The 25,046-nt window shown below is 44.4% G+C and overlaps 1 protein-coding gene across 1 annotated transcript in view; it reads right to left on the bottom strand.

Moving 5' to 3' along the window:
* The window catches only part of LOC138513998 (lysosomal alpha-glucosidase-like), a 1,078,298-nt gene that overhangs the window by 978,637 nt on the left and 74,615 nt on the right, over positions 1–25,046 (bottom strand). Inside the window, exons 3-4 of the mRNA XM_069629222.1 lie at positions 17,067–17,169; positions 9,164–9,312 (exon numbers count right to left, since the gene is read on the bottom strand). Of these exons, the coding sequence (XP_069485323.1) occupies positions 9,164–9,312; positions 17,067–17,169 (252 nt within the window). The remainder of the gene's footprint in view (positions 1–9,163; positions 9,313–17,066; positions 17,170–25,046) is intronic.

Below are 25,046 nucleotides of genomic sequence, written 5' to 3'. Positions count from 1 at the left end.
GGTAGAGTTTAACTCCCTATTGTCTCTGTGTGCTTGAACCCCTTCTTCCCTGGGGTCCAACCCTTCCCTTTGATCCACAGCTCACCTTCTTTTCTTGGAAAGTGAGCTCTCTGTCCTGCTTTCAGCGCAGGGGTGCGTTGATTGATGCGGGCTCGTTGCTGCTAGTTACTTCACTGGCAAGAGTCCAACAGGTAAGTATAATGAGTCTTTTGAACAGTTCTCTATCTTCGTTCCTTTCCTTGCTTAGATAATGGCCGGCGTCCGGGGATGGCAACGTGCTGCTGAGATGAGTAGCGCTGAAGGTGAGTGAGAGCGCGATGCGTGATGCGACCCTTTCGTATTTGTATTTAACTGAGTTCTTTTTCTGTGTCTTTTAGGTGCCGCGATGTTTTCAGCGTGGATGCCGGTTATGAAGAAGAAATGCGGTGAGTAAGCACGATATGCGGCGCCTCTAGATGTTTCCACGCTAACATGGAGTGTCTTTTCCCTCTTGCAGATGGATGAGAAGTTCCGGAGACAGAGTTCCCTCAGAGTGGCTGGGATTCAGGTAAGTGTTTGAAGCTCGTACAGTCTTTAAAAATAAGCGAAGATTTGCTGAATGCTTACTAATGCCTTTTTTCTGTTCTTTTCCCTTTTCCTTAGGAAGCGGCGTGCCGGGATGGGAATGACACCACCGAAGATGCCCGCAGAACAGAAGAAGCGATGAATGATGGGCAGAAGCGCTGCAAGGTAAGGCTGTTCCTAACAGTGTTCTTGTTCTTGCAGGAGCTGAGCGCAGAAGAAAGATGCAGGCCTACTGGAGACCGATCCGAACACGGTGAGTGTCACGCTGCAGGTGCAGAAAACACAAAGCATGTTTCTCAGCCTGCGCGTGGCTTAAATAGTCTCTGGGTATCCCAGGTGTCTCTGGGCTGAACCAAACCCAAAAGACTAGGCTGCACATGCAGTTCTGGGAACCGAAATATGTGGGGGCATCCATCTTGTCCCCATCAATGCACTACAAGTCTAATCCCCAATGTTATCCTATGGGAGTGAGTGAGTCTGGTGCTGCAAGCGCCAAGTCTGACTCCAAGTGGGTCTTTGGAGGGATGGAGAGGCCCTTGAGGGCCATGTAGGTGATCGTGGCCTGGCTCCAGCCGGACATCTTGGAGGCCTGGGGACATGAGGGGCAGGAATCATGACAGAAATTAAATGAAGATTGTCTGAGTACAGACCCGAAGAAACTAAAAAGGTCCTAATGGAAGACGAATGGTGACATCACAAGAACCCGGACTGACTCACATACAGAAGAAATGATGACCAGAGAATTACGTAAAGAGACGAAAACTCCATGCACAAGGGTTATCGTAAACCTAAAGCGAAAAGACAATGTCAAATGTAAGAAGCTTAAGCTGTAAGCAGGATGAAGATATTCGACCAGTTTATGTATGTACATATGCCTGTAACCGCAAGAAAGCTAAGAAAATCGAGCGGGTTGCTATGCTTAGTAGAAAGATAGTGCGGCAAGCGCCACCTATACATATCTACCTCAAACGAAGCACATTATATAAGTATACTTCCACTTTGCACAAGAAGCAGAATTAACCAAAGGTTACTAAAGGTCACACGAGGAGCGTTTCATATTTGGCAAAATCGAGAATAAGCGGCAGAAATGAAACTCAGCAGAGGCAAATCGTGCCAAGAAAGCCAAGGTCATATCAGTAGAATAGACGAACAGTAGCTACAATTAATTGAAGCTAAGAACAGGATATCCTGCTTCAGAAAGGTCAAGATAAGAAACTGAAGGCAGGTGGTGGGTGAAACGAAAATCAAATACAAAAATTACATGAAGAAGAGGCAAATTCACGGTGTCTGAATCATGTGACCAGCCAAGCGAGAAGAAGCTAGACTTTCACACCTATGCATGGCAGCAGGCCAGGCGAAGATATCAGAACTTTTCCAGACTGGAGATGCAGTCTCAAGGCCAACCACAGTGAAATGATTGACACATGGCCACTAAAGTGATTATTGATTGTAACAATAGTTGGAGGAAAGCCGAGGAGCTAAGGAGCACCTTTCACTTGGTCGACCATTCTGCGTGCTGCTAGGCAAAATGGAAAAGTATGAGTGGGGTTGGTGCCAACCCAATCACAATAGACCAAGTAATTTAGGGTCCTATAGTTAGTAGAACCAATGGGACGTCATACTTTTAGTGACGTCTACAGTAGCCATTTTGAAGGTAGGGCTTAGATGTCCCACCTGACAATGTTTATCTAATCCCCTTACTCTGTTACCATATACTGATATAGTACCTATATTAAAGTTACCTTTCCTGAACCAATAGAATTGCATGCCAACGTTTAAGAGTTAAAATGTCAATGATGAAGAGTTTTCAGTATAAATGTTATGTTTTATATCAAGTTCGTTGCAGTTGTGAAGCGAGAGAGAAGATCACGCATCTGCTGATATTCATGAGCCTCCCCGTTTTTTGTACTTGTCATTAAACGGACTCCCTTTGCCAAACCGTTGAGTTGTCATTATTGATTTGGTGTTAGAGAATTAATCTGCACTCCCATCCATCTCAAGGGTGCTGCTATCTTGTCTTAAAGTGCTTCTGGGCAAACCCCGACTCTATGGGCCGGTTGGGGGTCCCGGAGTACAACCTTCATTGGTTGTTGTGAAGGAGATTGTTGGTGTCGATGTGTATCTGCAGTTGCACGGCACTGCTTTTCTCGATCTTACCTAGGAAGGAAAGATGGGTGATGGGGCAATAGCCAAGAGTGTCGGGGTTAACAGTGGGTTTCTTTAGTAGAGGGAGGATTTGTCCTGTCTTTAGGGTTGATGGGAAGGTGCCTTGCGTTAGGGAGCTGTTGATGATCTCCAGGTAGGGAAGGAGAGCTTCTGTAGGGAGGGTCTTGAGGATGGATGCTGGGAGGATGTTGTCTGTATATGATGTGGATTTGAGGGCAGCCAGGTTTTCTACCAGGTCCTCTCTAGAGAGTGGCTTGAATGTTGTCCAGGGTGTGGAGATTTTGCGAGTGAGAAAGGTTGTGAGGTGGGTCTATGGATGCAGAACTGGTGTCTATGCGCTGGCAAATCTTGCTGAATTTATTAATGAAGAAGGTGTTGATGGCTGTTGATTTTTCGACAGAGTGTGTTATGGCAGGGTCGGGCAGCAGACTGATGCAGTGCTTGACCGCTTTGAAGAGGGCTCTGCTTTTGTTGTTGGCTTCTGCTATTGTGTTATGATAGTAGAAGACCTTGGCTGTGTTGATTAGTTGTCGGCAGGTTGTTCCTTGAGGAGCACCAGGTTGGATGTGGTCCTGGAGAGGCACCAGGTTTTCTCTTGTTTCCTGATAACTCTTTTTCTGAGGTTGAGTTCTTGTGTGTATCAGGGTGCTGACAGTTCCAGTTTGCAGGTGCATTGTTTCAGAAGCACATGTCGGTCAATGGAGGCTGAGAGAGTGGTGTTGAGTGCTTCCAGTGGAGAGTCGCCGTTTGGTTGGGGGTGTTAGTTCCATGTGAGGTGGAGGTTGGCAAGGTCTTCCATGAGGGTTTCCACCGGGAAGCTCTTGAAGGACCTGAAAGTTTGTCTGATGGGTGCCTGCTGGAAGTGCTTGATTGGGATGGTGGGCAGGATTTTGCAAGGCACAGCCAGGTGGTCAGATCAGTCAAGCATGAGAGGTAGACCTATGGTTATATGTTCACCGGATGAGGGAGTACAGTGGGTGGCATGGCTGTGGGGTCATGTAGATGAGGGATTGGGGGTATGGGGAGGACAGGGGGATGAATGGAAGGGGAGAAAGGGGGGAGGACTAGTGAAGGGGTACCAGCAGGGGTGTTCAATATTGGATGGGGTCAATGCAGATGGGGAGGGGGGCAAGAGGATGGGGAATGCGGGGGGAGGGATAGTGTTTATTTATTTATTTGCATTTTTAAAGCACCCAACTGTTGAAGGTCATTGGAATGGTTCACCAGTGGCTGATGGTTATATGTGAGGGAGGCGGCCTCACAAGCGGTTGGGATAAAGGCGTTTTTCTTGAGAGGGTCAGTTTTTTGAGATGACGGCAACAACTTTAGGGCAGCATGGATACGATATGGGGGGGGCTTGAAGAACAGAGCCAACATGAGGGGTGAGGGGATAACTTGAAGATTGGGACCTGTAATGTCTGAGGGCTTGGTAAGTGACATAAATGTCAGCAAGTGAGAGGATTCCTGATATGGCACAGGATTCAACTGGCCATGCTCCAGGAAACACATATGGTGTGGAAAGATTTGGAATCCCTAAGAAGACAAAGAGGGGGGCAGTGGTGGGGATGTGGGGATGACCCATTAGTCATCTGCTAGAGGGGCTTTGAACTGGGTGGTGTTGGGATTTCCCATCCAGGTAGACATGGTCTTGACTGACGAGATCCGGAAGATAGTGGTGCTTTTAGGTACATTAGAGGGGAGGGAAATATGTGTGGTCAATTCTTATGTGTCTATCGTGGATGACGAGGACTATTTCCCCTCGGTACTAGACCTGGTGGGGCCAGGAGAATGGGCTGTTCGTAACAGGGGATTTTAATTGCCTTCTGGATCCAGACTTGGACAGTACGGGAAATACTGGTCAATCAAAAGAGTAGGACGTAGCATCACTGCAGAGAGTAGTAGAGAACCTGGACTTCGTGGAGCTGTAGAGAGAAGAATAGTGGCAAGAAAGAGGGTATTTCTTTTTTTGGTGGCGCACAGCCCTCACGCCTAGACCATATCTTTGTGGGGTCAGAGGATTTCCACTCCTTTTCCAATATTCAATACATGGGGAGAGTCCTCTCGGATCACTCCCCTTGGTGTTAAGACTGCAAAGGTTGTGGCAGAGGCCACTGATATGATAATGGTGCCTACAAGTTATGGCCCTGGAGGATGTGGTGCTCAGGGAAGCACTACAAGAAGAGATAGTGTGGTTGTTCAAGAGCAATGAGGGGTCAGTGGGGACCTTGTGGGAGAAATTTAAGGCAACAGTTAGGGGAGTATCGAATTTTCATGGGAGGAGACAGGATGTCCGACTTCATGGGGAGGGAGATAAGGCGGGCGGTTGCTAGTTTGGTTAATTCACTGGGAACAGCCTTGGGATGTTATCATGCAAATTAGGCAGGGTTCGGGAGAGGTGGTTGGCCCGCAGGAGGGGCTCAATGCAGCATTCTGGCTTTTATATCAAGCTTTGTACACAAGTGAGGGGACATATACTGTAGCAGAGGAAGACAAACTATTGGATTTGATCCAACTGCTGGTCTTGCCTGGGGATATCAGGGAAGGGCTGGAGAAATCAATTGAGGAATCTGATGTACGATGCACATTACGAGCCATGCAGAAGAGTAGATCTCCCGGAAGTGACAGTTTCCCTGTAGAGTTCTATTGCATGTATGCGCACCTGCTGGTTCTGTAGAGGAGGAGCCAAAAGCCTCTACTGGACGTCCCGCCCCTAACTTGCCTATTGGTTGGGAACTGGAAATAGTGACAAAGGCGACACCTGTAATGATGCCTACAACACGAGCAGCCTTCGAAGCAAAGTATACATTAGGAAAACCATTCTTTATGTATCCACGAAAAGCTGACAGCCTTTTGGGAAGGATCCCTGAAGAGCACGTGAAGGCGGATGAAAGAAGAGACTGGTGATGTCACATGTAGCAAAGTGACACGCCTTAAAGGAGATGATAACAAAGAAGATGGATAGACCATATGGAATCTGATGACGAAGTAAGAATCAAGTAAACTTTCATATGCGGAATGAAGATTGCACATGTAAAGCACAGAAGAAAATAAAAATCGTTTTATAATTGTACAGATGCAGTAACGCAAGTAGGCAAAGTAATCATAAGGCTGGCTATATGTAGTGAATAGTGCAGGTGTTGCCGCCAAGTTATATATATGGATAGGAATCTGGAAGTTCCATATCGTACTTTAGCAAACTGAAAACCCTGTGAATAGAAGGACTTGAAATGTGGGGCAGCAAAATAAGCCTGGCTGGAGATGGAAGGAGAATCAAGAAGGTCTACCTAGCCCAGTGTCAAGGATTGGGGCAGCCAAGAAACTGGTTATCTATCATGGAAAGATACAATGAACGAGAAGGCGAGAGCTGAGCTCCTATTAAGGTGCGGCGGAAGGACAAAGAGTGCCAAGTTGTATTCATTAAATGGTATTAAATAAAACAAAGGAGTTCAAAACATGGTCTCCAGTCACATGGTCAAATGAAAATAGACTTTGGGGAAGCTACACCGAGACCAGAAGATAAAGCCATGCTCACACTCCCTTTTATTCCCCATGAGCAGTGATACTTGCAAGGCCAAGTTCAAAAGACTATTGAGTGATGATAGATGATGGGCTAATTGGGTGGGGAGGCATGGACAAGTCCGACCCGCCAGCACCTGCGGTGCCTGCTTGCATGCTGCTAATGAGTGGAATATTCCACGAGTTTTTAGTATACAAGTGTGTTTTTTATGAAATATGTTGGGATCTTACTGCATGACATCCGATGATGTCCATTGTACTCCCTGTTTTAGATAATTGTTATTAAAACAGCTAACATCTTTGTCAACTCCCTGAGTCGGTTTTATTATTGATGTTTGAGTAATTTTCGCATCTCCATCCACCCTGTAGAGTGTTACCTTGTCTTAAAGGACCTACAGGTTCAGTTACACAACTTAAAACGGTGTATGAGGAGGCCTTTGAGACAGGGGTCCTTCCCGATTGGATAAGGGAGGCCTTATTGAAAGAACAGAAAGACTCCTGGGATTGTGCACCTTACCTCCCCACCTCGTTATTAAATGTCAATGCGAAGATTTTAGCAAAGATACTGGCCATTAGACTGTCAGGGGTGGTTCCGACATTGGCGCAGCCCAAAAAGTGCCGATTCATAGGGGGACGTAACACATCAGTGAACCTTTACCGCCTTCACCATGTGATACACTTGGTAAACAACACTTAAGGAGAAATGGCATTGGCATCTTTGGATGCGATGTAGGCCTTTGATTTACTGGAATGGGATTGCCTATTTAAAGCATTGGGAGTTTACGGGTTCAGAGATAACATCCTTCCGTGGCTATGGCTTTTGTACACAAGACTGGTGGCAATTGTGAAAACGAATGACTGGCTGTCACTTCGATGGGCTCTGGGTGGAGGGACGCGACAAGGTTGTCCGGTCTCACCAAACTCTTGTTCTCTAAGGCACTACAACCGCTGGCACAGTTTCTCCGGAAGGAGATGAGTGAGGCAGAGATATCGTATAATCTCCCTATATGCTGATGATCTGTTATTGTACATGGGGAACCCGCAGGACAACATGCCAATGTTACTGGAGATATTGAGCAACTTCCGGCTGCTGTCAGGCTTCCGAATCAATAATGAAAAGTCCTTGCTGTTTCCGTTGTGAGGTCTTTGTGGCTGTCACACAGCTACCCTCCCAGATTGGGGATACGGTGGGAAGGGGAATTGTTCGGGTACTTTGGCATCCAGATCTTCCATGACCTAGAAGAAACATTGATCTACAACACAGGCAGGGCACTGCAGGGATAGGGAATTCGATTAAATTCTGGAAAATGCTACCAACATCACTGATGGAAAGGGTGGCACTGTGTAAAATGGTTATACTCCCAAGATTGCTGTACTGCTTTAACAACATACCTTGTATTAGTACCTGGTGAGGGTGAATCAGAATGAAAGGACCATTCTGAATGGCCCTCGCCGGGGCTTTACCCGGCCGGGAATCCCTACATTACATGCCTTTGGCCCCAGCGGGGGGCGTCGCAGCCCCTCATCCAATGAGGAGGCTCGAAACAGGGCCATCCCCGCTCCGAGCCTCGACACGGCTGGAGGCCACGTTCGTCCCCCACCGGGGATTCAGGTATGTTTTTTTGCAAGACGCAACTGGGTTACTGATGACAGAAGTGACATGACTGCGACCCGTGCCCACAATCACCAATTCCATTAGTGGGACAGAGAGGTGCCCAACACAGAGGACAACAACAGGGCTGACAGAAGCCATAAGCACCACCAGAGGGGAAAGTCCATGGAAAGGAGTGCCTGTGCTAAGTGCCGACCTTTAGAAAATTCTGCGCAGGTGTTTGACAGACAGGTTATTCAAATCAGTAATGATTTGCCTGTATTGGTCTATCAATCTACTACATGAAGAAAGCACTTTTGCTTCTACTTGCCAGTATGGAATCAGAGGATATTGACAACAAGGATGATGTGGATTAAATAAGGAGTGATTCGCGTTTGTAAATCAAACCACTGCCATAGGTGCTCCACATGGCACCCACAAACGGCCAGGAGTTGCAGCTGCACCCCCAAATAGGTTGACAAAGTGGGGAGTGTATTGTCAGCAGGTGGTAGTAAGTTGCCACCTCAACATAGCAGAGGCTTGCTAGAAAAAAGGTGGGCCATGGCACTCATTTTCATTTTAAACACTGATCACCTCACAGGCCTCCCTGCACCCCTGCAGCCGTGCCTCCTACAGCAGGACTCATTCTCTTCCGAACATGCTCACTCTTCAGTTTCTCAAAATGGTTTATTCTGGCAGCCATTTTTGTTACTGGAGACTGAGTTATTGCCTAGAACCAGAAAATGTAAGTGTGTTGGGTGTACAAAATATCATAGTAAGGTACACAGTTCAGACATGAAGTTTGCTGGCGCAAGGATAAGACTACAACATTATTCAATACAGAACTCCACGAAGAACATCAGCACCGGTGCCAATCTATGCGATGCCATCATGGACCCATCTCCTCATTTCCATTTACTTTGAAAGGGGTGAATAAGCTCAGGTGTGTAGGCATGGTGTGGGCAATGTCTCTGCATGTACAGTGCCTTGACATTGAAATTCCTGCAGGTTTTAAGCAGCTAGCATCAAGTGGCAGCAGGTGAAGTGGAAAGGTTGAAAAAGCCACATGTTATTCAAGAGTTTTAGTTCAGCAATACTAGCCCCCATTTTTCATGCAAGGAAGGTATCACATGTTTCTTTACTGTTTCTTGATTTTAATCGGCACCTTAAATTAGTGGCATGTGAAGCAGAATTACAATTAGTTACGCCAAAGTCCTCCAAGATAAACTTTATAAAAAAGCGCAGCAATTACTCAATCTTTGCAAGAAGTAACATCTTACGGAATACGGCAACAACATCAGACATGACAAAAGGGTCAGTACTCACAACACTGTTCCTGTGCTTCGCCTGGTTATTTGAAAATGGAAAAAAGGCTCATTCTTAAATTCGATGCCGTAGTCTGGGTCAGTGGCTTCTGTGGAAGGGGATTCAATGTGGAGCGGCACTTCAAATCTTCGACTGTTGGGATCATAAATCTAAACCAAATAAATCAGGCAACACTTTAGAAATGAGATATTGGGGGGGGGGGCGTTTCCATAAGCATCTCCAGTTGATTATACGTGTTCATGCATTATGAAGTCTGCATGAAACACCTCAGGCAGGACCAGTCTTCAGTCCAATTGCGCAATAGACAAAAATATACTGCCGCTCAGTTGCCCATCAAGCAAAAACCAGCTACTTCTCATGATTTGATAACTCCTCGTTTATGTCCCCCAAAGCATGTGGAATAGACACTGGCAGCTCATGATTCTCACAGTAGTGCGTCTTGTTCACATTGTCCCCCAGAACTCTGCTCTGCAGTAATGCTGTGGCCAATGGGCTCTGTTTTCCGATTATGCATGGGAAGCAACACAGTGCAGTGCACAAGGGATATACCAAGGGGTTACAAGTAGCGATCAGGGGTAGCCAAGAAGCATCGATTGGTAAGGGTGAGAGGGGGGCACACCAGAGGGGCAGATGTAGGGCTGAGTTGACATATATTCTTTGAAGAGTAGATTTTTCATGTCCTTCTTGAGGTGTAGGACGGATGGGGCTAGTCTTATTTGCAGTGGTAGCTTTTTCCTGAGACACTACTGAATGTACAAGGGCTGCATCTAAAACAAATATATGTAAGAAATACTCAGGACCACAATGCATTTAACAAAGGTTATCATTAAAAAGATGTAATAGCATCCAGAAGATATCTTTTGGCACACCGACTTAATACAATTATTTTCTGCTCAAAACATTTGGATGAGTGATGGATGAAAGCATATTATTGTCTAGCTTATAATAATACCACCCTTCATAATTTTTCAGAAGCTCCTACTTAAATTTACTAAGCTGGGTGGTATGTGCTGGGGATAAAGTGGGAAGGCACTCAACTAGGAAGGCAATAGTGGAATAGTTTTGAGGTGAAAGGGGGTGTACAGGCTGTAATGGGGGAACTATTCTGGGATAAATAAGGGTGACTTAATGAACGTGGATAATGGAAGATTAATACAAGAGTAACATTTTCATTCATGGATTTGTATGTCCATAATTATAAGGGGAACAATGTGTATCGACCAAAAACGCTACAACAGAACCAACAGTATTCAGGGCAATCCTGTAATAGGTGTGTGCCCTAAACAAGAAGGAATGCTAATGAGTTAAGGACAAGATGATGTTGGGGAAAACAAAAGATAAACCAATGGAAAAACAAAACACTGGACAGACAGCTGCATGCTTGGACTGGATATGTACAAGAACTTGAATGCAGTGGAGGTAAGGGGCAGGATAGTGATGGAGGCACAGTGATGGGGTGGTTCATCAAGAGTTCTCCTTCTAGGTTTAGGAGATTGAATATTTGTTCACAGATTTAAAAGGAGTGGGTGCTGTGGCTTTTGACATTGAGGGCACTGCGGTCTAGTGGTGAGGTGCAATGTGCAGAATGGATGGGGAACGGAGATTAAGGATGGGTTGAGTGGAGTTTACATGGAGGACACCGCAGTGAGATGGTTAGCCAGATTAAGGAGTGGGTGGGAAAGCCCCTGAAGGGACTTGAAAAGAAGCAGTAGGATCTGAAAAAGGATTATTGTCTTTATAGAGAGCCAACCAGCATGGAATGGTAATGGGAAGTTGGACAAATAGAGGGTACATGAATCGAAGTTGTGTATTTGTTCAGGTGTGATGTTTTAGTGGAGCAGGTTTATGCAGTAGTCAAGATAAATTAATGCCAGAGTTAGTGTCATGGTCTTGACAGATTGGTAGGTGAGGAAAGTATAGCGTTCTCTGATAAGTAGGATAGTTTTAGCATAAGCAGGAGTGATAAAGTGATGAAAAAGGTTGCATTTGAAAAAGACCTGAAGGTTGGGGCCTTGGAGGATAGAGCGGGCAGGTCAGGGGGAAAAGAGATAAGCGAGAGATGGATATTGGACGGTATTAGAGTCTGGCAGTCAGGGAGTTCAGCATCAAGTGGAATATTGTTGCCAAACAGTCAGAGATCAGTGTGGTGTCATCAGGAGTGAGAGTTGTGAGGAGTCAGAAATGTGAGATGGACAACTTTGTAAAGGTTTTTCAAAAGATGCCATTTTATTAAACTCAGCAAGGGTTTGATAAACACCTCACTATCCCTATCCTGACAAGGATTTCCATCCCTAAAGTAAACTAAAGGAAGCACTCTAACAAAAGGATTATGTTTCTCACACGTGTACATACAACAAACTCAATAAGGTAACATATGGCAAATCAGATGCAACAAAATCAGCAGTTATATTCAAGATGAAGTAACTGTTTCTCCTTGTAACCTGGGTGAATCTCCCTTCTCCAGATTCAATCTGGATTTCAACCGACATTTCAAAAGAATAAGGACATTCTGGGCCTCATTACGAGTTTGGAGATAGCCATTCCCTTAATAAGGACATGGCTGCCTCCAAACATAGGTCCGGGTCTGTGGTCCCTGAATGGGGAAATACCGGGACATTCCGACTTTGGAGCTGGACAATCCCCATTCCCATTTGAGCCCCCATAGGGCTCAATGGGAATGGGGAGCATGCTAACAACGGGCCCTGCAAAGGATGTCTGGTCTGACCAGACGTCCAGTGGGGTTGTCTCTTATCTGATTTGGAGGGTGTTGTTGAATGCCTTCATGGAAGTGTGTACCCGCACAAGAATCTTTGCACAATAACTGCATAGTTCATCAGGGTCCAGATTTGGTTTCTCCAGAGGGATAGTTTTGTCACATTGGCGTGCAGAGGGAACCTTTCCATTGTGTGAGGTATGAGTTGAAAAAGACAAGGGGTCCTTCATGTAAGAGGGTGAGGATGATGGAGCATAACAAAGTCATCCTTTTTCCATTAAGCACAGTTTTTGCATGCTGTAAATACATTGAAATGTAGGGTTAAGTACTATATACATTTTGAATGGCCAGTATTTAAATCATAAATGAATAGACAGCAATTGCAGTGCAAACATTATAAAGACCCACAAAGAATATAACAGGTGAGAGGACCCATCACGAGCCGCTCACCCTGAATTCTCATTAAACTGAAGCCCACAGTACACTTTGCACACTTCCTGTGCTCTCCTGGTCTGCTGAGGTGCTACATCTGCACACACTGACATTTTGTATTGGCCAGGAGGTCGTCCCTAGAGACCTCTGATCCACATAGACATAAAACAGGATTCCTCTGTACTCAGTCCACGTGTTGACAGTGTTTTATCAATGTATATACAGGGCAATAATTGGAGCCACAGCACAGATCTCAACACCATTGCTTGAAAACGTTTTCCAGCAGCAGTGTTAAGCTTCCGTCTCTGCCAAACGGCACAGGGTTCTGTGGTTCGCAATTGAGAATGTTCTATTCCACAACAGTCCATCACATGAGGCGAGGAACATTTTTGGGCTAACAAAAAATACAGCACATTTCTGTGTTTAAATTGTGGCAGCTGTAATAGAATAATAAAAGGGAGTCACATCCTGCATCCACATTCAGGAAGGAAGATCAAATTACACGATTACGCCACATGTATTACACCCACTGTAATTGACGCAATTAAATGCCCGTGTGGACTACTATATGTTAGACAAACTACCAGAAAGGTGAGTGAACGGTGGGTCGAACATAAATCAAATGTTAGGAACACAATCAGAAATCCTCAGTTGCCAAACATTTTGACATAATGTGGCACAGCTATGTTTTATTATTCTGGAGGTGGTACATGCTTCAATGAGAGATGGAGATTTGATGAAACAGATGCGCCAACGGAAAGCACACTGGATTGACAAGCTTGACACCTTGACTCTGAGGGATATGAATGAGCACTTTTCTCAAAATTGTTTTATCTGATGCAACATTCTGCTACCATGGAAAGCATCTAATATGGCTCAGTGGAGCCATTCTTTGTAGACCAAGAAGGCAAGATACTGTCATTTCTTTTCTATACAACCATGGATTGTGGAAGACATTCATACATCACTTCTAAAAAAAAATGACCTCTGTAGGGATGTACAAATTATGCCAAGTACTGCTGTAGAATGATTCATCATGACCTGTCTGTCAAAATCTATGAAACTTTTTTCTCATGTTATAAAATTCTGTTTTGTCATTTAAGACAATGCCAATGGATACAATGGCTAATCTTGTAATTTACAAGAATTTTCATTACATCTGGCCAGATTTTGGGTTTTATACATACTAGTTTGGTGATGTTAAGTGAGATAATTTTATAACTATGACATCTTTTTATTGATGATTGTATTATACATTCATAAATTGCATAATGATTGGTGGAGCTAATGTTTCATGGCAATGTTTTAGCTTTGAACATGTGATGTGGAGTGATAATGGAAACATTTTGCTGTCATTTCTTTCACATTTAGATTACGTAGATTCATCCTCTAAAGTCAGACTATGGGCCTCATTGCGAGTACGGTGGTAAGGCATACGGGGCACCGGCAAGGAGACCGGTGCCGGTAATGCCTTACCGCCCTACTACGAGTTCCCTTAGCGGGTCCCTCCTTTAACGCCTGGTCTGACCATGTGTTATGGACAAGTCCCGTTAAGGGAAATCAGAGCCAATAACGGTACTGCAAATTGCGGTACCGTTATTAGCTACTTCCCCATTCCCATTGAGCCCTATGGGGGCTCGAATGGGAATGGGGAATGGTTTTTTCAATGGGGACTTACCGGCCCCGCAAAGTTCAGACTACACCAGTAAGTCCCCATTGAACAAGACCGGTTTCGGTACCGTTATTGGAGGAAGTCCTGGCGCAAATAGTACCACGATTACCTCCAATCTCGGAATGAGGCCCTATGACTTTAGATTATATACTGAATTTCCGTAAACCCGTCTTCTATGGTTACTTACTAATACATCCTACACGTTTTCTTACAACGTGATGACGTGCCGCTTTATGCATATTCTAACAGCTGACTGTGTTGGTACCGTTGTAGACACGATCAGGTGACTACTAGCATTGCTATATGCATACAGTGTGGACGTTTCCTGTGAGTATGCTGTTACGGCATCCTGCCCATCGAGTGACACTAGGGGGTAGTGCAGCGAGTGTACTTTTGGCTTCTGCCCCTTTTTCGCCTACTTATTCTGAATCTTGAACGCTTTTGTTTTACACTAGGATTTGCTCTCTTTCATTACAGATTGGCATATCATTATAAATAAACCAGGTATTTTGTTCTTAGATTCTCATCATAGATGTGATATAATGTGGACTCTATTCTTGGACTTGTTTCTGTTTTTTATAGATTGGTTGATTGAAACTGTAGTGGAGTGTTTTCATCACTTCAAGATATTGTCAGGTTACTTTGATCACTTTGGGTCACTCTTGGTGGAATATGATTCTAAATGGGTTTTAGTTGAGCACTAGGAGGTGTTTGTTTGCTATACGCTTGTCCTTCATGTGTTTCAAATGCCGCTCTACTGAGCATTTGGTGTATAATTATGGTAACTACATAAAGAATGTCTATTGTTTAAACAATCTTATTTTTGAAAACTTCTTGGTGAACATGACATTTTATTCATTGCCCATTGAGGAACATTTGTGAGCATAGAGCCATATGAGGAAATGGGTATTTTGAAATATTTCTGTTAACTTGGTTGATATATGTTCCTCCATTACAGTATTTGATGTTTTGACTAATGTTGTAGGCAGCTCCTGAAGAAGGGAGGCCTCTCCTGAAACGCTTGAGGTTTTTTACTTTGGAAATAATTAAATTAAAAGATGAACTTCACGAAAATGAGGGACACAATTTATTCATGAATATGTTTTTATAGATAATGATGTAATTGAATAGAAAATTGGCTTAATTTAAAATTGAGGTATGTTTACTATATTTCTTGGAATACTGCTTGTTCTTACAGTACAAAGATTTGCAGGGGAAGGGCGTCTCCATTGCTTTGGAGACCATTTTGTCTGTTGTTTCGCCTTTCCAGTCCATGACTCAGGAGAGGTGTTACCCCCTTGCACCCAAATATCTTCACGTATGGCAAATGTTCAAAGAGAGCTGAATCATGTGTGTATTGTGTATATATACTTGTTGAGTCTTTCTTTCAGAGCCGCAGGAATCTCAAGAACATCTGGGGTTTATCTTCTCACACTGCAATGCTAGTAAGAGAGCATGGAGATTTTATACAGGCTAACTGCCAATTACAGCACCTTCTGTATGAGTAAGGACATATTTATTCAAGATTATCTAAACAAATAAATAGCTTTGAGGAATTTCCAGGGAGAGAGAAATGCTTGGCCAAGGTTTATAGAACAGTGTACATCGATAATGCAGGATCTAAACAGAATATTTTTTGATTGAATTTCAAACACAAATGTTTTAAATTTAAGAAGATTGTTTTTAAAAAGCCAAGAATTTGGAGCACAGCTGCATTAATGTGCGATAGGAATTCACTCAAGGTTAATGCCAGGTACTTCTTTCTCATGATGTTTAAAGGTCCTATGGTCTACATGCTCAGGAGTCGGAAGCGATGGGAAATTAAAAGTACTCTGACGGCAATCAATACAGGAGGGATAAGAATAAGTTAGGTGGAAATGAATTATATCTTCTGGAGATGGGGAGAAGAATGAGAAACACTGGTTAAAACAAGAAAGATGCATACGGCAGACCGCGTTCACACTGTAAAAATGGGGCAAGACAAACTGAAGCAAATAAGACTAACTGGAGGCACTGAAAAAGACACATTGTGCGAAGAAGGGGAAACTTGAGGGCAGACGAGAGAAACATTGGGGAAGGAAAAGACCTCAGGAGAAGGTTCAAGTGTGATACAGTGGGAGTTGAGAAGGCTGCAGAAGCTGGTGCACCATGGCAGAGAAACAGAGAAGGGATTCTCTGGGCAGCATTAGTATTTTAGCTGCCAGTTATGACAGGCAGAGCTTTCCCATTTGACTGCTACTCAGTGTTGAGAAGAGGAAGTACACTACTGAGTTTTTGAAAGAATTTAGTGCAGGATTGCGGCCTGTTGATGTGTGTTCAGGGCTGCTCCTGTGATTCAACTAACGTTACATCAACGTTACTTTAAAAAGCACTAAGACATGTGCTTGGAAATCTCATGATAACTGGACGATGAGCCTGAAATCATATTGGAAAAAATGTGATCCTCCACAAGATTCTCTGTTTGTGGACCAAAACTTAGTGATGGCCAACAAACTATTGCAACCATTCAATACTTTTGTACTAGAGTGCGAGAATCTTCTTGCCGATATTGATTCCAAAAGATGGACACTATTGGAAAATCCAGAGTGAATAAAACAAAAAATATCAAAAGCACAGAATGGAGCACTGACCAGGATCTCATTTCCAAGTAGAAACTATACTTGTAATATGGAATACTAAAGAGGCCGAACAATATATTACCTATGTTTTTGGTTACATTTCCTGATGCCTCCTTTTGCCACATTTTCATGAGTTTCATTTTAATTTACTAGCGACGCTCCTTAGATGGGGCTCCCATACGAGGTATTACATCGGAGAACAGCAATTGTAACATATGTTTGGAGGTAGGGCCTCTTGAATCACAAACATCTTTTGATTGATTGTCATGCCACTCTCACTTTACCGGCAAAATTACTACTTAAGTTTGTAAACCAAATAGAGGGTCTAGCTTGTGCGTGCTTTTGGGACAGATTTATGAGTGGACGTCCTATTTTATATGGTTTGTTATTTTGTATACTGTAAGCTAGTGCTAACGTTTTAATAAACTATAAACACAAAAAAGCACATTTGATCATTGCAGCACTTACCTTAAATCTGAGTCTCTTCTTGGTATGAAACTCCACATCCATTACAATAGGAGTAATGTCATTTCCAAACAAGGACTTTGAACTCTGTTTTGTTAGTACAACCCTACAAATGTAAGACAAATATATTTGTATTATGTTACGAGAAGCACCTGAATGTCACATTCATTCAGATCACAGGTGATTTAATTAGATTATTGAGGAAAACAAACACCTGAATGAGGCCGAGAAAATACTCGTTTTCCCAATAGAACTGTTATTCCATTTTGAAAAACATGTACAATTTCCTCTGAAGTCAAGCTCCATACTCCTAAAAAAATGATGTTTAAATAGTTTGTCTGTGTACCTCTTACAAATCACTACAACAAACTCAATGGCTTGGAGTAAAGCTTCTTCATCAAGTCTCCTAGGTTAGAATGACAAACAGAAAGCAGCCTAGCGACGATTCGGCCTGTTAAGTGCTGCATGACTGCATTCACCCCCTTAAGGCAATGAAATGCAAATGGTAACTATGATCTGTATATTTCTACATCTATTGCAATGACTAGCATACTCAAAATAAAGCATGCATTTAAAAAAAATATTAGTGAAAAACAGCTGTATACAGACATGGGGCCTCATTACGAGTAGGGCGGTAAGGGATACTGGGCACCGGTAAGGAGACCGGTGCCGGTAATCCCCTACCGCCCTATTCCGAGGTCCCTTGGCGGGGACCATAAGGAAGGTGTGGTCAGACCACACGTCCCTTACGGTCCTGCTAAGGGACCAGGGCGTTATTAGCGCCCTCCCCGTTCGCATTGAGCCCTACGGGGGCTCAAATGGGAATGGGGAATGGCATGTTCAATGGGGACTTACCGGTCCCGCCAGGGTCGGACTAGACCGGTAAGTCCCCATTGAACTACACCGGTGCCGGACCCGCTAATGGTGGCAGTCATGGCGCAAATAGCGCCATGACTACTGTATGGGAGTGAGGGGCCCCCAAGCCCCTTCACGCCATACACTCCTCAGTATAAGGCTTGGACCACGTGCCTCCAGTAGTGGGATTGCCCCTTGCCCTTATGTAAAGTTAACCACGGTTGACTGCTACATAGATGGGACTACTGAGCAGGACATGGGGCATCCATCTTTTGTGCCCCCTTTCGACTCCATCTTGGGTAAACAGGCCTCACTGGATAGTACAGCAATGCTCAGCTCCCCTTCCACCGCAGCAGCCAAGGACAGAAACACACACACACACAAGGCGCGCAGGCAGCTGGCTGGCCCCCACCCTTGCACTCCCCCTGCGAAGGAAAGCTCTGCGCTCCCATTCTCACGCAGAAGCCAGAGAAAGTTGCAACAACCAATATGATACAGTTTTCTTCCTCTGAGATCACTGCTAGCATGAGAAACAGCATGTGAACCAGGATAAGCTAAGCACTTTCTGCTCGTTCGCCCCCATAAACGTGCAAGCCACCCACCCCCATTTAGAACAATTTATTGCCATCTTGACCCTGCGCTCCCTGTAAAGTATTTCTTTCAAGTGCCAGACCCTCGCCTGTGCTGCGAAACCCACCCAACACACCCACTACTAGCCTTAAGCATTTTACTACAATATATGTTTTTTCTCATACTAATAGGTTTGAAGTTTAGGAGATATGTGAAACACAGCTTGATTCTTTTTACATGCACAATAAAGTTCAAGACCTCTAATTAAAGCCACGAATGACCCAATTGTACTGACAATAATTATTATGTGTAACTTGTGTAGAAATATGAAAAGTAGCATAAAATGTTTTAGATAATTTGTTATTTAGTGTTTTTCGAATTCAACATATTAGCTTAGGTAGTGACCACAGTGACCGGACGCTGACCTGCGTGGAGCACAAGATATTTGACTTCCGTCATCTCGTCAGCCACTCAGCCAACCAGAAGGAAGAGATACCACCCACACCTACAGCACCACACCGCCTGGCCAATCGGGTCCATTTAGTATTTTTTGTTAGAGTTACTTTAATTGATATATATACGAGTATGATGCAAATGATTGGTAGGGGTTTTTTGGGTTATTTCCTAGCTGGAGAAATAAACCATCCTTTAAACTCTTGCAGCCGGGTCTCAGTGCCTCCTTCTCCGACAGGGGTGGTTATTTTATTTTCTCTCACACGTAGTAAGCCGGGGAAAGGCACCTACACTACCAGCAATCTCGGAATGAGGCCCATGGTCCTGCTGTCCAGTGAATACAGGATTTCTTAGGTAAAATGCTTTCAGTCCAATGAAGATGTTCAACAAAACGGACAAGCAGCTATTCAGCCAGTAGACCCACCATGAAGCCCTCCCCACCGCCCCCACCCTTTCAGAAGGGGTCAGGTCCTGCTATCAGCGAGATCACGGATCTGGCATCCTTCGTCAGATGTTCTGGACTACAACTCCCGTCTTCCCTAGACAGCATAATCAATGGTGAGGGATCCAAAATATCGGAAGAGATGCAGGTTGCAGACCACTGACCTAGAGCATCTGCAGATCCCCTGAAAATTCCACCATGTGATCCACAGACCTGCTGTGCCCAAAGCCGATAGCTCTTGCACCGTGTGGTCTATATTTTGGTACTTGGTATAGATCTTCACAGACAAGATGGCTGGTGTTAGCCAGCAAGATGAGTGCCCCACAGTGACAGAAAGGTGACATATACATGTGAAATGAGAACATTAAATACATGCAAGGGCAACCAATGAAAGAAAGTACACAGATGTGATGGCAAAAGAAAATTAATGTGACAGTCACTGGCTACCTTCCTGTGGTACTGAGTAAACTTTATAAATTTAGAACAGAATATTAAGGGCAAAGAAAGTTGGAGACGGGGGGTTAACTCCCTTTTGGGGATTGCCTTCACTGGCGATGTAAAGAAAACACTGTATGGTGAGAACCTATAAAACACATGTGTAGCAAAATCTGAACCCTTAGAGCCATGCCATCGTAGAAGAGAAGCATCCGAAAGCTGAAGAGCACACAAGTACAGAGCTATATGATCTGAGTTCTATGTCTTATATTAGCTTTTTATAGGTCGCCTAACAAAAAGACTGTTTTTTTCTGCCGATATTAGGTGGCCTACAAAAAGCGTAAAAGATGACGTTGCCTCGCATCCCCTCCACTGCCCCCCCCACCTCCACCCCCACCCTCACTGGTGGGATTTGTGTGAAATTGGGGGATTTCACCCCCCCCCCCAAAATCTCCTCCCTCAGCCCCCACCCCTCCCTCCTCACCCAAGACATGCCCTAAACAAAACACACACGGACACACAACACAAACACGCACACACTAATACACGTACCCATTCTCCCCCGATGCTGCTTCCAGGTCCTGGTCAACCTATTATTCCCTGCGCCCACTAGTGTGTGGCAGGGGGGTGACAGTTTGATTTAGAAAATCTGTATTTTTTTCAATTGTTTTTTAAAACGATTTTATAACTTAAGACTACAATCTGAAGGACTTAAGTGTCCAGCATTGGGATCATCCCATGTACTCAAAGCCTGATGGTAACTATGGAATAAAAATTAAGCAGGCCTCACAAATTCTTAAAAATCGAACTAGACCTGCAGGGCGAGTTCCTTAGTTTACATACTAGAGCTAAGAGAAATGCACTCACCCTGTGGTGACAGGTGCCACAAAATGTACCATTGCTTTCTGTAAAATGGTGCATGTCACCATAAGCACACTTCATATTTGGTATAATGCTGCCACCCAAAGACCAGCAATGCACAGTGAAACGTTTTTACCATTCACTGCAAACAAAACATGTAAAATAAATGTTTCAAACATCCTCATACTAGCCAGCAAGGACTTGCCCCTCGTAAAATTTCACCGGCCAATGTGAGTGCGCTAGTAGATATTCTACAAACCCTTGTTAAGGGTGATACAAATATAGAATGCTGTGGAGTATAAGGAAAAGGATGTGTCATGTTTTAATTGTACGGAATTGCTTGTACAAGGAAGGTGTTTGTTTTCTTTCCCAGTGCAGGTTGAGGGAAGGGGCAAGATGAAGTTTGAATGGAAGAGTGATGAACATTGTTGGCACAGAACCGGAGAATGAATGGTTGAAGGATTTCTGGTTTCTAAAGTTTGCAGTTTTCAAGCATATGTCTACCTGGTTGCATAGGTCTGGAGAGCAGTTGACGAAGGGGATGGTTTGGTCTGTATAGCATGAAGGGTCTAGCAGGCCATCTTGGAGACGCATTGAACTTTGACTGAAAGCCGGTGTAGGGAGATTGGCCTAATATCATCATTCTAGCAACTTAGTGTTGTACAGGTTTGAAGAAGGTGTGCAAGTAGTTTAGAAAGTATTTTCTTAACATTTTATCCAAAACTCCTGACTCCATGGTATAAAAACTTTGATTGGCACAACTTTTCCAGAGCATGCCAGATCATCATTACTTGTATACAGATGACATAAATTAGGGGTTAGATACACCTGTCAGGCTGTGTTTATTTCACCTTTAGGCCTGGTATCACTGCTAGTTTAGTAGTAGTGTGGAGCTTTGTAGGCAATGTAGTCATTACTCATCCATGTTCTGCTATAGAGGTCTTGTCACAGTAAGAGAGGGAAATATACCAGGGAAGTGGACTGCAGGACAAAAAGTGATATATTTAACATTGAGAGTGAGCCAGACTCCAGAATGTACGTATTTACAATGTACATAGAGTAGTCATGAGGGCCAAATACAGGTGGAATCAGCAGATAGTTTGGATAGGAAGATGGGGGGTGGAGGGGTTGGGTGCGCCTTTGACTACCAGTAGATGCAGTTTTGCCTACATTTGAATAGTTGCACCAAAGCCATACCTGTGATTGGGGGACCGGGTGGGGGGTGTTCCAATGAAGTGGGCAATTTGGGAAAGATGCAAAAGTGGGAGGAGGCACAAGGTTAGCTGAAAGGCCAGAGAGAGAGGAGAAACAGACAGTTCAATAGGGAGAGTACAGTGAAATGCAGTCAACAAAGTAGTGGTTGGTGGGAAAGACCTGGATCAATTCATGTGCATGCATAGACTTCCATCATGGTGAGGGGACAGAACTGGTTAAATATAAGAAAGTCGGTTTCACAAAGTTTCGAACTTTGAGGTGATTAAAAGGATAGGAGTAGACCAAGAAGTAGGCTTGCTCAGTAGTCTAGTTTGCTGAGCACAAGAGTAGAGATAACGGTTTTAGTAGAGAGGTGCATGAGGTGTGGGTAGTTCTTTCTGATGTTTGGCTGCGGTGGCAGCGGCCATGATGAACTTTTTTAGGTTGCCGTTAGATAACTCCATTGTTACAAAGCCAATGGTGTGAGCTCCAGAGGACAAGAGATGGGTGAGGGGAGGGTGGGGTTGGAATCAGAGGGAGAAAGATAAGTCTTGTCTTTGAAGAGTTGAGCATGAGGCAGCTGTGACAGGGTCAGTCTTCTGGTCTTGACAAGAGGGGGTGGGAACCCCTCTCTGCCAGGGGTGGGAGGCCTAGAAGGGACTCATCCAGTGCCAGTCCTACCCCTGAGAGCTATGGCAGTTGAGAGGGTCCCAATTTCATCCCACGCGTTGTGCCAGCATGGGTTTTTGCTATCCACACTCAACTCAATCCATTCCTCCTTTGCCAGATGCTCGCTAGAATTTTTCATTTTCTCAAAGGAAGAAGGCCTTCGAACCAGAAAACCTGCAGAGAAATCTCCAAAGAAAGAATGAGCCAGAGGTCCACACCTTGCAACTACATCCAATTGTAATTGTACTTGTAATTGTTTATTTGTAAAGTACTTATAAACAAATGAAGTGCTTCAAAGCGCTTCAAGGCGGGAATGGAACAAGGGAATACAGTCATCATTCTTAGGCCTTGAAGATCGCTAATGATCGTAACAAAAATAACTACCATACTAGGCCAGAGGCATTTCTACTTGTGCAAGTGCATGACAGGAAGGAATGAGAGAGGGGGGGAGAGTCTACAATCAATAAACTGCCTTACAATGTCTAATGACTTGTCAGATAGTGCAAGTGCATGACAAAGAGTGGGGAGAGGAGAGGGGAGAGGGAAAAGTACATACAGAACACTAAACTACCCTACTAGGCCTGGCGACATTTCAGATTGATTGGTGGTTGGCCATCACTAATACGCCTATGCTTGAGTATTACAGGCACAACCAACTAGGGAGGGGAGACAGAGGGAGGGCAGGACAGACAAACTTGCTAGGGCTGGTACATTCAATGTCATGCAAGTATGCAGACGGGAAGTGCGAGGGAGGGGGAGAGGGACACGTTCACCCAGTCCAGCAAGGGCCTGGGTTAAGTGCAGAGTGGTTCCCCCGCATTCCGAGTGCAGTAGTGCCAAGCAGAGTGCAGAGGCCCGGAGGCAAGTGCAGTACTCGAGGGGGAGCCTAGGACCTGTGAGGCTCTGGAGGTGCATCAGGCGGCCAATCAGTGAACTGAGTAAGTTGGGGGAAGAGATAGAAGGGGGGAAGCAGGGGAGAAGAGAAAGGAGGTTAGCAGGGGAGAGGGAGAGAGAGAAAGAGGAAGAGAAGAGGAAGGTCTTGTGGAGTTTCTGAAACTTAGGGAGGTCTGGCTAAAGACATAGAGAGGCAGGGAGGCTGTTTCAGAGGGAAGCATCTAAAGAGGATAAGGATCTAACCCCAAATGTTTGGAAAAACAGCTCACACGCAGAGAATTGGAGGGGGCCGAGCGGAGGGCTCTAAAAGGAGAGCCCAGGAGTCAATGCTAAATGGCTCTAGAAGGAGTTAATGCTAAACATTGTCAGCACTCGCCCACAGACCAAACTCTAGAACACAGTGCAGCCCCACCACCACCAAAAAGCAGCATTGTTAGGACTGATGAACAGGAGAAAGAGAGAGAGCGAGGGGGAGAAAGAGAGAGAGACTCAGCATGAAGCTGCAATACTGCTATATAGAGGAGCTGGAGGCTGACATCGAGAAGCAGCAGAAAGTCACACAACCATGGTCACCATGACACCACTGCCATCGCCAAACTTTATTTCGACATGAAATTTCATAAAAGCGCCACACAATAAATGATACATAAAACAGTATTAAAACATGAATTGATCAAATAAAATCATAGGTTTTCAAGTCAAAATCAAAGTCAAGTGGTTCATAAGTACTACATCAACGGATCAAACCGTACAGTTAACTCATTCAATACAATAAAGTATTAAGCAGCTGGATTCCACCTGGATACTGTGCAAAGTACGCAATTAGTCGAATAAACAGCCTGCAACAAGGTTACTATTGTCTCAATGCATAGTGTTCAAATGGCTTAACGAATGGCATTAATACATAGAAATTGCTTTAACATGCAACCTACAAAGCACATGAGTACAAAACAGCTGACAACCTAATATAAAGTTGCAAATGCTTCAGTGCAAAATTTGTAAAACATTTTATGGACAGCAGCATTTCGTGAAGGGTATTAAGCAACCAAGTTCTGCCCAAATACTGTGCAAAGTACGCAGGTAGCTAGATGAACCTCCATACCTTACACCACCAGAGAATTAAAACAGAACAGCCCCCTCATGCAAAAATGCTACCTCCAACCCAAGTGACAGGAACACAAACTCAAAAATTGGCATTTCCAGCTTGCCATTGTGTTCGTTCTGTGGAAATGTCATGCGGATAAGGCGAGCAGGACTTAGCCCTATTTCTTGTAATGTTTTATACACTCAAAGAATCCTGGGTGGGAAGGGAAAGGGCAGATTGGCCAGGGAGAGAGAACCAATCACCGGATGGGGTGGGCTTTACGAGGGAACCACAGGAATCATTAAGTGTTTGTTATTTGGGTGACGTCATAGGAGGTGGAGGTGAATGACCAACAGACCAGCAGGAGGGTGGAAGGAGCAGTCGGGTGTGGCAGCGATTTTTGAAGATGAGGAATTGTTTATAGAGTGGAAGTGGTACTGCTGTGTGAATGTGCATGTATGTGTGGCAACTGCAAAATATATGTAGTAGAATGGCTGACTCTAAAGTGCATGGTACTGAATGAAAG

The sequence above is a fragment of the Ambystoma mexicanum genome, chromosome 12, assembly GCF_040938575.1.
Source record: "Ambystoma mexicanum isolate Mex_15411 chromosome 12, UKY_AmexF1_1, whole genome shotgun sequence".
Classification (NCBI taxonomy): domain Eukaryota; kingdom Metazoa; phylum Chordata; class Amphibia; order Caudata; family Ambystomatidae; genus Ambystoma; species Ambystoma mexicanum.
The sequence above is the reverse complement of the archived record's forward strand: the minus strand, read 5'-3'. Positions and strand labels throughout refer to the sequence as shown.